Source organism: Manacus candei, unplaced genomic scaffold (assembly GCF_025592945.1).
Source record: "Manacus candei isolate 608988 ecotype Guabito, Panama unplaced genomic scaffold, ASM2559294v1 h1tg000057l, whole genome shotgun sequence".
Taxonomy (NCBI): domain Eukaryota; kingdom Metazoa; phylum Chordata; class Aves; order Passeriformes; family Pipridae; genus Manacus; species Manacus candei.
In genome coordinates this window covers 2,004,302-2,019,045 of record NW_026138105.1, presented here as the reverse complement: position 1 = coordinate 2,019,045, position 14,744 = coordinate 2,004,302, and the positions used below count along the sequence as shown (strand labels likewise).

At 49.8% G+C, this 14,744-nt stretch overlaps 1 protein-coding gene across 8 annotated transcripts in view; it reads left to right on the top strand.

Moving 5' to 3' along the window:
- The first annotated feature begins 4,497 nt into the window (after positions 1 to 4,497).
- The window catches only part of CEP250 (centrosomal protein 250), a 28,436-nt gene continuing 18,189 nt past the window's right edge, over positions 4,498 to 14,744 (top strand). For 2 of the 8 annotated variants that reach the window (XM_051803355.1, XM_051803354.1), the window contains exons 1-12: positions 5,583 to 5,999; positions 6,671 to 6,777; positions 8,036 to 8,248; positions 8,792 to 8,888; positions 9,365 to 9,463; positions 10,240 to 10,401; positions 10,704 to 10,882; positions 11,333 to 11,515; positions 11,661 to 11,805; positions 12,072 to 12,218; positions 12,389 to 12,619; positions 14,384 to 14,577. In XM_051803355.1, the coding sequence (XP_051659315.1) occupies positions 5,688 to 5,999; positions 6,671 to 6,777; positions 8,036 to 8,248; positions 8,792 to 8,888; positions 9,365 to 9,463; positions 10,240 to 10,401; positions 10,704 to 10,882; positions 11,333 to 11,515; positions 11,661 to 11,805; positions 12,072 to 12,218; positions 12,389 to 12,619; positions 14,384 to 14,577 (2,069 nt within the window). In that variant the 5' untranslated portion in view covers positions 5,583 to 5,687. Of the gene's footprint in view, positions 4,506 to 5,193; positions 5,404 to 5,582; positions 6,000 to 6,670; positions 6,778 to 8,035; positions 8,249 to 8,741; positions 9,085 to 9,218; positions 9,464 to 10,239; positions 10,402 to 10,703; positions 10,883 to 11,332; positions 11,516 to 11,660; positions 11,806 to 12,071; positions 12,219 to 12,388; positions 12,620 to 14,383; positions 14,578 to 14,744 lie in introns of those variants that run through there. The other 6 variants (XM_051803356.1, XM_051803358.1, XM_051803359.1 and 3 more) reach the window with 6 other exon arrangements.

The window sequence follows — 14,744 nt, the reverse complement described above, 5'->3', positions numbered from 1 at the left end:
TATGCTTAAAACCCCCGTGTGAGCCCAGCTGGAGAAGCAGCTCCTGGCGGAGGGGATGCCCCGCAGGGCGGGCGCAGTGCAGCGGGGCAGCAGTGCACCCTGCAGGCAGCCATCCTCCTCCTCCTCCTCCTCCTCCTCCTCCTCCTCCTCCTTCCTCCCCTTTGTCCGCAGCCTCTCGGGAGCTGGAGACAGGCCTAACCCCCGTCTTTCATGCAGACACTGCTGGACACCAGCCTTTGTTTTAATACGAGATGCAAAATGTTCCGAGCCGCCGACCCCACGACCCCAGGACGGCGGGCGGGTCCAACCCAGGTGTCACGGCTGTGCTGTGGCTTTTAGCCCTCCAGGACAGAGTGTGGAGCAAGTGTGTCTTTCATAAACTGCAAAAAATGAACTGCTGTTCCAAATGAGCCTTCAGGAAATGGGGCACCGGGCTGGATTGAACAGGGATTACTGGGACCTGTCTCTCACCTTGCACTGATGCTAAGCCCAGTCCTCCTCCTGCAACTGCTTTTGCTTTCTGAGGCAAGAAGGGAAGAGGTGCAACACTTTTTAGCTTGATCTGTGTGTGCTGTAGCATTCCCCACCCGCCCTGACCAGTATCAGAAACACTGAACTACTTTCATAAATAACAACCTGCATGACATGAGGAGCTCTGAATACTTGTTTGGAGGAACTGAAGGATAGAAGAGTTCAGTGATTTCGTAGATGTCACAAATAAGGTAGATCCAAACCCTCCTGGCCCTTCCTCTGATGTCAGTTGTACTTTTGATTGATACTCCCCATCAAAATAAAGCACCTTCTCCCTGAGTTACCTCTGGTGAAACCATTCCCCAGCGTTCCCTCCACACCATCCCACAGCCCTCCCAGCCATGCCATCCTTTTATCCTTCCCAAATTGCACACCTTCCTGCTGGGCAGGAGGCCATGTGTTTTTCTGTGCCATGATCATCTTGCCACTAAGACACAAAAGCAGCTGAATGCTGAGTTCCCACTTTTAATCCATACAGCTTCCAGTTTTCACAACACTTGTAAGAATTTAATATTTTTAAGTTGCTCTATCACACCTCGTTGAGATTTGCAAACAGATTCACAAATGATTTAAGAGATGGACATGAAAGAGCAGCAGGTAAAACAATGGGATTGCACGGGCCTTGTCTTAGTAAATCAGGTTAAAGGCACAAGCATTCATATGTTCAAATGATATTTATATTTACAAGATTAAAATATTTTAGGGCGCTGGACAGAGCTAGCCAGAAAGAAAAAGCAAGCAAAGCAGCTGTGCAAACTGATCTTTAAAAGAGGCTTTCTTGAAGCAAACTCCACTGAAGTGCTTGGAACCACGGGGGCACGGATGCTGCTACTGTATTGCCACCCGTGGGTGTTTGTCATCTGGATGCAGTGCTGTCACTGAACTCCAGCCAAGGGAAGTCCTGCCTCGTGTCACAGCACAAGCAGGGCCCTTCTCAGGGACAGCTCAGATCACCTGCTTGGTCTGTCAGCACACAGAATTATTGTGGAATAAAGCAGAAGCTGAGCCAAGCAGGGAATGCCCCCAGAGCCCAGAATTCCCAAGGTGCCCTGTAAAACACACAGGACAAAGTTCATTGCCCCAAGCGGCTCCCAGGAGGCTCCGCTGGATACATGATGCCAAGAGTCAGAATCTGTTCACTTGCAGTTTGAGCTGTACATGGAAATCTTTATTCTAGTGATCTACCAGGAATTTCATTGTTCTTTCCCAAGTGAATTAATTTCCAGAAAGGATTTAAAGGATTGAGTAAACTCACATATTAGGCCATTTGCTGTCATATTGCTTTTGCTTATTGAAACAAATGAACATTCTATTTCTGCGAGAATTTATCCCTCTGCACCATAGCTTTTGGGAGGTTGTTTTTTAAAAGTATGAAGTTATAATTTGAGGAAGGAACTTAACACTTCTCTTCTTTTCAAAAGGAAAGAATTACACAAAAGTCACAGATGTTATAATTAAAACTTGCTTGTCTTCGGCTGAAGCAAAACCAAAGATAATAAAGTTCCCACTTCTATGGAAAATTGTGGCATAATTTTAAAACACTGTGCTTCAATGTTGTGATGTTAAATAAAAAACTGGAAGTCCAAAGAAACAATTGTGTCATTGGTTATCAGGAGACTTGGCTACATCTGTGAACAGTAGTGAGCTATGGATCACAGATTCATAGAATCACGGAATATCCTGAGCTGGAAGGGACCCACAAGGATCACCCAGTCCAACTCCTGGCCCTGCACAGACACCCCAACAATCCCACCCTGTCCCTCAGAGCGTTGTCCAAACCCTCCTGGAACTCTGGCAGCCTTGGGGCTGTGCCCACTGCCCTGGGGAGCCTGTTCAGTGCCCAACCACTCTCTGGGAGAAGAACCTTTTCCTGAGATCCAACCTGACCCTGCCCTGACACAGCTCCAGTCGGGTCCTGTCACTGGTCACAGAGAGCAGAGACTGAAGCTGCCCCTCTGCTGCCCCTCGGGAGGAGCTGCAGCCCCTGATGAGTCTCTTCTCAGTCTCCTCCAGCCTGAATAGACCAAGTTACCTCAGCCGCTCCTTGTGTGACCTTTCTAGGCTCTTCACTGTCTTCATAGCTCTTTGGACACTCTCTAACAGCTGTACATCTTTCTTATATTGTGGTGGCCAAAAGTGCCCTCAGGACTCGAGGTGAGGCTGCCCCAGCACAGACCAGCCCTATCCACTGCACAGCCCATCTCAGGAGCACTAGGACTAAGCTGAGGCCACAGCATTTTGCTGGCAAGGCTGGAGGACTCTTGCTTCCACCATAGATCCAAGGACAGAGGAGGCTCCGAGTGTTCAGCATGTCCCACCCCGCGGGCCAGGGGGCTGTGAGAGCCCACGGCTGGAGCCATCTGGCTGCTTCCTGCGTCTCAAACAGCGGGCCCCTTTGGAGCCAGGCCTGAGCTGGTGCTCAGACCCAAGCAGAGCTGCTTTTCCAAACCAAGAATTAATTTTTATGTTATTTTTGTTTCTTGGATCCACAGATTTACGTGATTCTCCTAACTCTGAATAAAGTGGAAATGGGTTTTCCCCTACATTTTGGTATCTCTGCCTGTTATCAGTTAGAGAAATACAGGGTTTATTTCAAACTTTTGGAAGCCTAGTTACTTAAGGAGTTCCTTCATTCGGCACACAATGTTAATTAGCCTGCATTGCCTTCTACAGGTGTTGTTCCTCTCTGCAACACAAGCACGTTTAAATGATTCGAGATTTGAGAAGGAGTCAGTGATCCCAAATTACTTAGCTGACCAAAGAGAATTTTGTGGCAATTCATCTGTTCCACCTCTCCAAAAAGCCCGAATGACGGTGGTGAAGCGTTTGCCGCCACAGCAAAAAGCAGGGCCTGAAAACAAGTCAGTGTCATTCAGCAGCCAAATACAGAACGATTTTAAACAATGAGCTTAACCAGCTCCCGGAACGATTCTCGGTGAAAAGCAGAGGATTCATTAACAGTGTTTTTTTCTAATTAATTAATTTTTCTGCCAAGGAGGCGCTTTCCCTCAGCAGCACGGCGAGACCGGCGGAGAGGCCTCACGCTGAGCCCTCACACTGAGGCTGCGCCGGGGCCGAGCGGCCCCGGGCGGGACCGTCCGGGCGGGCCGGAGCCTGGGGGCGGGCAGGGCCCTCCGGGCGGGCGGGCAGGACCCTCCGGGCGGGCAGGAGGCGCGGCCCGGCGGGGCAGGGCGCTGGTGCGGCCCGGCGGGGCGGGCGGGCTCGGCCGGGCCATGGCGGAGGACGGGCAGCGCAGCCCGGGGTCGCTGCGGCGGCGGCTGCGGAGCGCGGAGGAGGCGCAGCAGCGCCAGGCGGGGCTGGTGCGGCAGCTGCAGGACGAGGTGAGGGGCGGGCGGTGCCCGGGGCCGGGAGGGGTTGGCCGGGCCGCCCGCGCTGCCCGGGGGGACTCGGCGTGGCCTCCCCGGGGCTCCTCGCCCAGCCCGGAGCTCGGGGAAGAGCGGCCCCGGAGCGGTCGCCCCGCTGAGCTCCGCCGAGGTCGGTTCCGGGCCGCAGCAACGCTGCTGGTTGGCCCCCTTAGTAGGGCTTGTCCGAGGCAGGAGCCGAGCTGGTTGGCTTGCAGAGCAAATTTGAAAACTCATTTCCATCGCTTCAAAGGAGGTGTTCCCTCGAACACCCAGCCGTTGTCTCGGGGTAGGTGGTGGCCGTAGGCCCGGCAGAGCTGCCCACGTGTGTCTCCATCGCTGTCTCAGGTGAGCCGACAGCGCTACCTGTGAAAGAAACCCCGCCTCAGTCTCTGTCATATTAAAGTGAAGCTTCTCTCTGTTGTAATCACTTCTTGTTGGCTGTATCGGCATCACTGTGCTTGGGCTGTACAGACTCAGAATAAAACTAATGCAGGAAGAGCCAACTGTGTTACACGCTGCATTCGCTCATCTTCATTCTCTGTATCCACCCAGGTACTGCGGTACCAGACGTGGTGTCGAGAGTTGGAGCAGCAAGTGAAAGCCGGAGGGGTGAGTGTGCAGGTTGTGGACTAAAGAGACTAAAGAGACTAAAAAAACACCTTCACAAAGCAGTGACACGAAAACAAGATTTTACTGTCTGAGGGTTTAGAGACGCGCTCTGAGTTTTCCCATCAGTTTTGTCCAGTTGCCATTCTTAGGGCAGCCAGTAGTCCCAGAAATGCTAGTCAGGAGAACCCAGTTGAGGATTTTAATTCTGTGAAAGAGTGCTTTATTGCTGCAGTAACCTTTGTCCTGGGTCTCAGGAGAGGACTGTGCTGCCTGTTACATGGTACAGCTGTCTTGGAGGAAGAACCAGTTGAAACGCAGTGTTTTGGAAGGCAGGAATGCTGGTGTTCAATGTACAGACCTGGCTCTGTGCTTTTCTTTCTGCTTCACGGCTAAAGTAAACATGGAAACCGAAGGGTAGGAGAGAGCATTCCCAGGGTTCAAGTCAATGTCAGCACTTGAGGTCATGAGCTGAGGATACATAGCTGCGAGGATTCAACAGTGGAAGAGTGAGGAGAGCTACTCACTATGTAACACTTCCCTTCTACTCCCTTCTCCTCTGTAGTCACAACACTTACATCTGGAAACCACGAGCTCCTGAGATACCCAACTAATGGACAGGAAGGTGGTGGATGCTAACAGTGGTGAAGGAAACACCAGCATTTGACTAAACATTTCCTTTTTTCTTAAGGGATCCCTTCCAGGCAGGTGGGAAGCCACAGCAGACCACAACCTGGAGAAAGCCCTGCTTCAGGTGGAAGAGGAGCAGCAAAGGTACAAGGAAGAAGCATTTCTTCATACTTGGTATCCTGGATGCTCATGGAAGTGAGGGAAAAACCTGTCGGTGCTGCCTGGTGTCCCCAAGGGAAGCGGTTGGGCAAGCTGCTTTGGCAGGAGAAAGGTCCACCATCTGTTTTCTGTGGTGCAGTAATAGTGCTGCGTGCTGAATGGCTCTGCTTTGAGTGGGGAGGGGAGGTGTGTATTCTGGGTGAAAGGTCCCTTTCCAGCCTAAATTATTCTGTGGTTCAGTAGGTGAGTGGCTCAGACAGTGCTGGAGAAAGGTGATGCATCCAGTGACCATCAGCATGAAGGAGGGGGCGAGTTGTTAATTGTGGGCATCATCAAGGATGGAGGGGAAAACAAAATCATAGGTGGAAATTAAAGGCTCAAAGCAAGGGAAAGCAAATGAGTTTTTCATCACAGATCTTAATCCTAGAAAGTGCTTTTACTGCCTCTCAGGCAGCAAAGTCAGTGTTGAGGGAGCTGGAAAATCACAGGGATGCTGGAGAGCAGTTGTTCAGTGACCTCATTGCTGTTTCTCCCTTTCCAAGGTGTGAGAACCTGGCAGAAGTGAACACTCTCCTGCGGGAGCACCTTGATAAAGCCAGTGAGGTTAACTCAGCCCTCAGAGAAGATGTTGGAAAGCTGACGGTGGATTGGATGAGGGCCCGGGAGGAGCTGGAGTTGAAGGAGAGTGAGTGGCGCCATGAGCGTGAGGTAGGGATGGGCTGTGGGAATTCAGCCATGCCAGGTCGGAACACGAATGCATTTTGTTCCTGGCTCTGCTGAAGTGTACTGGAGGTTTTGGTGTTGGTAAGCAGGACAGGAGTGTGAGGGGGAGGAGTGTCAGCAAATGGTGCTGGTGGGAGATGCTCACCTGCTGTGACTGTACTGCTGGGTCCTAAAGGCAAATGCTGGCTCTTGCTGGGCACTGTTGGGCAGTCACAGGAATGCTTCTCTTTCTGATAGTTCCTAAATCCTTGTCTCGAGCAGTGGAGATTAGAGAGCTCTGTGTGTGTTCAGATTCAAAGTGGCCAAACAGAGGAACAAGACAGGCCTCCCATACCTGTTGTAAGGCAACCTGACACAGGGCTTAGAGGGGCTTGTGTTTGTCTTCCTCCACAGAGGCTGAGACACCTCTGCAAGGTGAGGGCATGAATCATGATTAGTTTGCTTTGCTGCTATCCACTGCTGCAGGAGAAATGTGGGTGTTCCCTTCTTGGCAGGTCTGCTGTGTGCCTCTGTGGTACCTCTGCAGTCCTTAATGTCCCTGGTGCAGTAGTTCCTAAAGGGCACCTGGTGGTGGTGGTTGTACTCCCCTATCTGAGAGATGTGTACAGTGACAGTGAAGGCTGAATTGGCATTTCTTTCTGTCTTTGCATGTGTAGCTTTATGACAACTACTTAAGGGGGGAACATAACCGTCTGCTCAGCCTGTGGCGTCAGGTGGTGACGTTCCGCCGTCACTTCCTGGAGATGAAGACTGCCACGGACCGGTGAGTGGAAGTTAAGGCAAGAGCTTCGGAAAATATAAGGCTTGCCTTCACACCTGCTTTTTGAACCTCAGTGTTGCGTTAGTTACAGCAAAAGAGGGGATTTCTCCTGCCTTTTTTTCTGTTGGCAGTTGGAAGCAATGCTTTGGGCTGTTTTCAGAAGCATTTTGTTTGCAGGTAAAGCTGAGGGGCTTGAGCACTGCAGAGGCCCCGAGCAGGTGACGTGGCTGTGGTGATGTGTGGGCACATGAACACAGGCACAGGCTTGTGTGGACACCTGGGAATAGATTCACTGAAGCTGTGCAATGCTTCGGTGTATGGAGCCGTCCCTTGTAGAGAATGACAAAAACCTGCCTTAAAAATCTCACCAGGTTTCTTCTCCTGAGAGAAAGATCATTAATGCATACCTTTTTTCCCTTTTCATTTCTAATGTACATTTATTTTGATTGGTTTGTATCCACTTATTCATCTCCTAGTGTTGTTCAGAGAAAAAATAGCTTCTCTACACTGTTACTGCATTTATCCAATTTATTTTGCTTAGTTTGATACCTCTTTTTATGATTGTTTTCTTGTTCTTGGGCTCACTGAGGTTCCTTTCTCACAGTTGCCTTCTATGCAAAAATAACATAGCCATAGTAATACCTTCTTCTGGTGTCAGCATGCATTTTCAAACTCTGGGTTACTATCAGCCATTTGTCTTATTTGGTTATAAGTCTTCCCTATTGTGTAAAGTCTGCCTGACCTGCTATTTAATGTTTTTGTTATTTGTACTTTTATGTTAAAGCATTTTAGGCCAATTCTTACACCCCTTTCCTGAAGTGTTTATTATATAGGTATGATCATGAGCCTCTTAACAGTCCAAGGGGGGATGATAACAGCACTTAAGGCTGATTCCCTTGAATAAAAGCTGGGGACTTTGGTAAAATTCCTGGCACCTATTAAAGATAATCAAGAGTATGTTAATAAGATAGAGCAGGAGTAACAATAAGAGTAATTAGGGATTCTTGAGGCCTTCTGGCTGTGCCATATCTTTCTTCTTACATCTGAGGAGAAGACAAACTCCTCCCTCAACTACCCAGGAAAGTCTTTGTTCAGCTGTCAAGATGTGTCCTGGTCCCCAAGTGTCACCTTAATGACTCTCCCCAGCAAAGAGGTCATCTTGCCTGCCAGCATTGCCTGTTGCATGATTACATGCTTCAGAAGTGAGTCAGCTGATAAAGATGGTGGTGTGAACATTGGCTGTTTCTTGGTTCCTCTCCAGAGATTTGTCAGAGCTGAAGGCGGAACAGATGAGGCTTTGTGGATCTATCCTGGTGAACTGCTCCCAGCTGAACTCCAGCGTGCGGCTCAGGGAGTCCATAGCTCTGGGTAAGCCTGTCCTGAAGGGTCAGGCAGACCAGCAAATGGAACAGAAAATAAACCACAAGACTCAGGAAGTCAGGTGGGACCTGGAGAAGAAGGAGCTTCAGGACAGGTAAAAGTGTTTGAAACTTTGCTATTACAACATTATCTTTTTGTTCACATTTAGAACACACCCATTGTGCACAGCCCTGTTTCTGTCCCTGGGCAAACTCTTGCCTTAAACAGAAAGGATAGAAAAAATCATCTGCTCAACAGAAACTTCTGAGTAAGACAAGAGTGGAAAAGAGATTGCCTCTTAGAGTGCTTTTGCTGTTAGTTGGTTCTTGGTGAAAAACTGAGACCAGTATAAAGAGAACTGTGTCCCTGTTGCTACTCTGGGCTGTACTGAAGGAGTTGGGAGGAATTTGCCTGGGGCCATCACAAGCACTGTAGCACCTCTGTGCTGACAATTCCTTGCAAGACTGAGTGCAGAGGCCTTTGGGGCAAGAAGTGCCATTTTTCAAGATGAAGCCTATTAACCTGTAGAGATAAGCGCTGCCTTTGCTGTGTTTCCTGGGTTGAACTTTCTCTGCTATGCTTCCGGGAGCTGCTTTGCTCTTTAACAGGTGATGGTGTGCAAAGCTTTTGGAATGGCACATGGACCTTCTCTTCTCAGGGTGATGGAGCTCTCAGCCTTGCTTGTACAGTCTCAGAAGCAGAACGAGGAGAAGGAGAAGACCATGAAAACACTTAACGACACAGTGGAGATTCTAGTATGTTTTACCTTTACCTGGGAGATAGCCCAGTGTTTGCTCTCCAGCCTGAGCACAGCTTCCTCAAGAGACAGAGAAGGAAAGATGCTCAGCATATGGGAACATCAGGCACCTGGCCAAACTATTCCTTCTGAGTTTGGCTGATGTGGAGTCAGTTCAGGTGCAGGCAGTGGCAGAGGAGCTGCAGACAGTTCAGGTATCTTCCTCTGAGGGGTCACACCAATGCTCTTCTGCCTGTGACTTTAAGTCTGTGGGGATCAGAGTTGCTTGGAGCTGACAGCTTAGTAGCAGTCTATAAAAACCAGCTGTTGGTCTTCCTCTTCCTTTTAGCAAAGAAGAAATGGAGTAGATATGGGCAGGAGTATACTGGAATCACTAGGGCTGAAACCCATCGGCGTGACAATGCTGCTGAGGATGGGAACACTGCTGATGGGAGCAGCTCTTCCCTGCCCACCCTTTCTTTATTCTGTTCTCAGGAATCGAGTTGGATAGAGAAAGAGTTTGAAGCTTCATTGACTAAAAGTGCCAAAGAAGAGAATCTTTTCCTCCAAAAGCTCATAAAAAATATCACTGAGGTGAGTACATAGTTGGTACAGTGCCAGAGTTGGTACAGAGTTGGTGCAGGGACCACATCCCTGTAAATTTGATTTTAAAGTACTTGAGGAAGACAACAGACTAGCCCAGGGACCAGAGATACATGTTGTGTACTGACTGTGTTAACTGGCATTGCCTCTTTGATTTTTAGACCACTTTTATGACATAGAACCTGTCCTAACTTGCAAGTTGCTGTCCTGTGACACTCCAGCTGAACCACTAGAAGTTTCAGTACCTTTGCCTTCACCGTCCCACTAAGGTCTCTTTGGGTCTCTGCTTTGAGTGTGCTACTTGGCATTTGTATTCCAGTGTTTCTTAGGTACTTTCTCCACCCTCTTTGAGCAATGACTGTTGCTCTTCAGAATTTTATAAAAGGTCACTGACTCAGTCAGTGCACTTGCCAACTCTGCTCCTTCCCTCTATGTTCACTGACCATCATAATCTCCCCAGAATTGCAACTTTTCAGGGGTAACCTCAACTTATACCTAAAATTCCCTTGAGGGAGGAGAGTTTAATTATCAGCTCTTTTACACAGCTTCAAGGAAGTGAGCATTCAGGCAGCCTCCAGCCACTTTACACTTGTGAAGAGTAGCTGTATTCAGAAATCCCTGGAGTACCTGTGGCCACAGGGACAAACTTGTTTGGACTGCAGAAATGAGACAGTTGAGTTTTAATGACTCCAGGGTGAAGTGAGGGGAAAAGGAGAATAAGATAAAGTAGAATGAGCAAAGACTAACAGCTTGATGTGGGCTCTCAGGTGGTGTTAGACGACAGCGACAGCCTGGTCAGCATTATCTGCACTGACAGTTCCCATCATGCAGAGTCCGGGAACATCTTCTCTGCTCCGAGACTGGTTGACACAGGGCATGCCTTTGGATTGGTTCTGGAAGCACTGGCAAGGATGCGAGGGGCAACACAGGTGAGCCCTTGTGCTTGTCTTGCCCACTGGCCACAGGCTCAGCTGCCGATGCCTTGCTCAGCTCGACACCCTTCCCATTCCCTTGGCCTGTTGAGCCACTTTCTTTCTCGCCTTCACGCTCATGGTCCCACACTGCCTTGCTGGTCTCACCAGCTCTATGTTCTTCTGCTTTGATCCCCGCACCCTCAGCACAGCTTTTTGCCTTCAGGGGAGCTGTCTGTGCTTGCTTCTCCCGGCTCTCTGGAGCCGTCTTCCCTGCTCCTTACTGCTTGTTTGTGCTCTTTCCCTGTCTGTTCCTGTAGGCTCTGAGAGAAGAGCTTTCTGCCAGGGAGGACTCAAACAATTTCCTGCTGCAGCAGCAGAGACAGCAGGAAGAGAAGTGCAGGGAGGTGCAGCAAAAGCTTGAGAAATTGGAGGAGAAATGCAAGAGGTCCAGCAGCCACCAACAGCACCTGCAGTCCTTGGTAGAGGAACTCAGGAGGTGAGTGTTTCCTCCTCCTCCTCCTGCATTCAGAAGCAGTCTGTTTCCAGTTGTGGGACTTCAGAGGTGTTCTGAGCAAAGAACTCACCTGCCCTTCCACATGTAGGCCTCGGTGTGGCACTTCAGCATCGTCCTGTCAGGGCTTTTCATGCTCTACAGTGATTCCCAAGGCTGTCTCTGAGATGGACAGTGATGTTGGAACACAAGATGCTTCCCTCTTGCCAAGCTGTCTCCCTGAATGCTGTTCTTTGGGTGCCCTTTCCCAGTCACTGTTTCTCACTGAAGGAAGGCAAAAGCCTGCCTTTCTTTCCCTCTTCAGGGGTTTCCTTGAGAGGGAAAGAACGAGGTCTTCCTTAGCTTGCTGCCCCCAGCTCCATCCTGGAGTGCTGAAAATGGGATCTGTGACTCTCCAGGCTTCTTTGTTCTTCTGACTGAACCTTATCTCTGCAGGGACTGTGCAAATCTTGAGAAAACTAGGGAAGAGCTACAGCAACAGCTGGGATTAATGGAGCAAGAAGCCTCTTGTCTGCGTCAGAGTAAAGCTGAGCTGCAGCTGAAGGAAGAGTCAGCCCAGGCAGAAAAGGCAGAGCAGCAGGAGAGGATGGAGAGAGCGCGGCGTGACCAGGAGCTCCTGTGAGTGTTCAGGCTTTCTCTGGGCAGGGGTGGGCAGTGCTGGGCTTGAAGAGGCTCAGCATAAAGGAACAAATGGTGCACAAATGCTCCTTGTTTGGATCACAGACTGTTTTTTGATAAAAACCTTGCCTTTCCCTCCTCATAGAGTGAAGGACTTGGCTGCACTTGAGGGAAAACACTCATCATTGCAGAGGGAATTGTTAGTCATGAGACAGACACTGGAGAAATTGCAGCTTCAGAGGGATCTGCTAGAGCAAGAGAAGGATGAGCTTACCATGGCTCTGGAGAAGGTATGGACACCTTATTCCTAGGCAGCACTTGTCAGGGGACTTTTTCTCCCCAGATGCTGTTTCTGGCAGTAGAAGACACGGACAATGTTGTTCTCCATGGAAAGTGGTGGCCTGACCAGACTCATTGTTTGGGGCCATTGATCCCCATGAGCTCATTGGGAGCTCTGCCCTGGGAGTAAGTCAGAGACAGCCAGGGAGGTGGAGTTGCTGCCTGAAGTGTGGGATTTTGCTGCCTTTGTTGTTCCACTGTTCTTTTGCCCCTCCAGGCAGAGCGGTCAGTGGCAGAGCTGACAGGGGCTCAGAACAAGCTGAATGCTGAAAGAGCTGATCTCCGGGCTGCAGCAGCAAAGATGAGCAGCATCAATGAAGCCCTTGCACTGGACAAAGTGCAACTGAACAAACACATGCTGCAGGTGAGCAGAGTTGCCAAAGACGTTGCCAGATGTTCATCTCCAGCTGCTGCTACTTCTCAGCCTTCTTGCCTGGGGACAGTCTGACCATGGCATTGTTCCTTTTGTGTCTGGGCCAAACTTCTTAGTAATTCTTACTGTACTTTATTTCCTCTGTGGTTCTCTGACTGTAGTTGGAGCAAGAGAAGGAAGTTCTGTCGGCTAAAGTGGATGAAATGGAGAGAGCAAAGGTCTCTGAGCAGGAGAAGCTGAACTTTTGTGAAAGAGCTAATGAAGAGCTCAGCACAGAGAAAGCCCAGCTGGAGCAGCTGCTGAAGGAAGCAGAGGAGCAACAGGAGGAGTTGCGGGTGGAACTGAGGGCATTGGGAGAGGAGAAGGCAGAAACCCAGGAGAAATTCTGTCAGGTGAGACCAAAAAGGTGGCATGTCCAGGTGGGCATTTAGCTGCTTGGCTGAGGGGAGCTGTACCTGTTAGATTCTGCAGTGGTTTGGTCAAGGGGACACATGGTAGTGCTGGAGGTCACAAGGCTTTGTTTGCTCCTTTTTGGAAATGTGTGGATGGCTTGCAGAGCTGTTTGCAGTTCTGAGTTGTCCTGTGCTTCTACGGAGTCTTTTAGTCCACCTGTCTCTGTTGGCCTCTTTTGTGGCTTTTGATAAACTGCAAAGAGACAATTGTGTTGCCCTTGAATCTGAGTGGGGCTACTAATCTCACACGTGGCAAAAGAAACAAACTGTGTAGGTCTGAACCTTGTTTTCTGAAACAAAAAAATGAACTGCATGTTTCTGTTGATGCTATTTGTTGGTGAATCAGCAAGTTTCAAAACTCGGTTTGTTTGAACCTAGAGAGCAGGAAAAAGCTGCAGGTCTATGGCTGCTGTCCTGTACTGCTAAGAAAGGGAGTAACATCTTTAAATTCTTGGAATTCTATTTCAAGACATATGTGCAACTTGGTGGCTGAAAAGCTGCCTGGGGGAAAAGGTTTTGGGAGTGCTGGTGTACAGCAGTTGCACATGAGCTGTCAGTGTGCCCAGGTAGCCAAGAAGAACAAAGGCATCCTGGCTTGTATCAAAAATAGCGTGTCAAACAGGACCAGGGCAGTGACCATCCCCCTGTGCTGGGCACTGATGAGGCCTCATCTCAAATCTTGGAGTCAGTTTTGGGCCCTTCACAACAAGAAAGACATTGAGGAGCTGGAGCGTGTCCAGAGAAGGGAATGGAGCTGGGAAAGGGTTGGAGCATCAGGAGCAGCTGAGGGCTCAGCCTGGAGAAAAGGAGGCTCAGGGGAGCCTTCTTGCTCTCTGCATCTCCCTGACAGGAGGGGGGAGCCAGGATGGGATCAGGCTCTGCTCCCAGAGAACAAGGGACAAGAGGAAATGGCCACAGGTTGTGCCAGGGGGAGGTTTAGATTGGGTATTATAGGATAACTGTGAGAAAATGGTTTGTTTCTTTTCTGTTAGTCACAATTTTGGAGGATGTGGTAGGTTTGGCAAATACATAGCAGAGGTTTTATACTGAAGAAAACAGCTCAAAAAGCACAGTTAAGCTACATTAGACTACTTTGTGTAAGTAAATGGTATAGTTGGTGTGAACTGCTGTGCAGATAGAGTCTGCTTTGGCCACATCAGCCAGACTTGCATAAATCACTGAGTGACTGCTCCCCACAAGGGCCGTTTCCCTGCCAAGCATCCCCTCGCACATACAGCTGCTTTACACACTGAGGGAGGTGACACTTTCACGTGGGGGTTTTTTCCTAGAAGGAGAAACCCTGTGTATTTTCACTTGCTTCAGTGAGCAAAATTGCTTTTGCTCAACCTTCCCTGAAAATTTCCCACTCTGGAATGGACTGATGGAAATTCCGTTTGCAAAGTGGCAGTTCTGGAAGATGCAGTGTTTTTGAATGACAACAAATAGTTTGGAGTAGGGATGTTTGTCATGAAGGAGGTATCTGGTCCCAGGCAAACCAGAAGGGCCTGACACATCACTTCAAGTTGACGGTGCCAGTGCCTTTTGGCAGCCCAGGGTATCAGTGCTGCATATGGCAGATGCTCTGAAGCTTTGAGCCCAGAGTGCAGGAGCTCTTTGTCCTCTGGCTGGCTCCCAGGTGGCACTGTCTGGCTCTGCACAGGGCTCCCGAGGAAGGACTCGAGCTGTCCTGTGCCCACCTTCCAGGTTTCCCGCGAGAAGGAGTCGGCTGGCAGAGCTCTGGAGCAGCTGCGCCAGGAGTCCTCTCGCCAGGAGCAGGCGCTGGCCCAGGCGTGCAGGGAGAAGGAGCTGCTGGGCCGGGAGAAGGCTGCCCTGGAGGTGCGACTGGCAGCCACGGAGCGGGACCGACAGGGCATTTCTGAGCAGCTGGCAGAGGCCAGGTAAAGGCAGGGGGGAAGACCCTGGGCAGGACGTGACTGAAGGGCTGTAATAATAAAGGTGGAAAGCACTACAGAGGGGTTTATTGCATCCTCTGTGCTTTTCAGCTGTAGATTTGCTATTGAGGTCAAATTGGGCCAGGCCATAAGGAAAGCCTGGGCATTCCCTT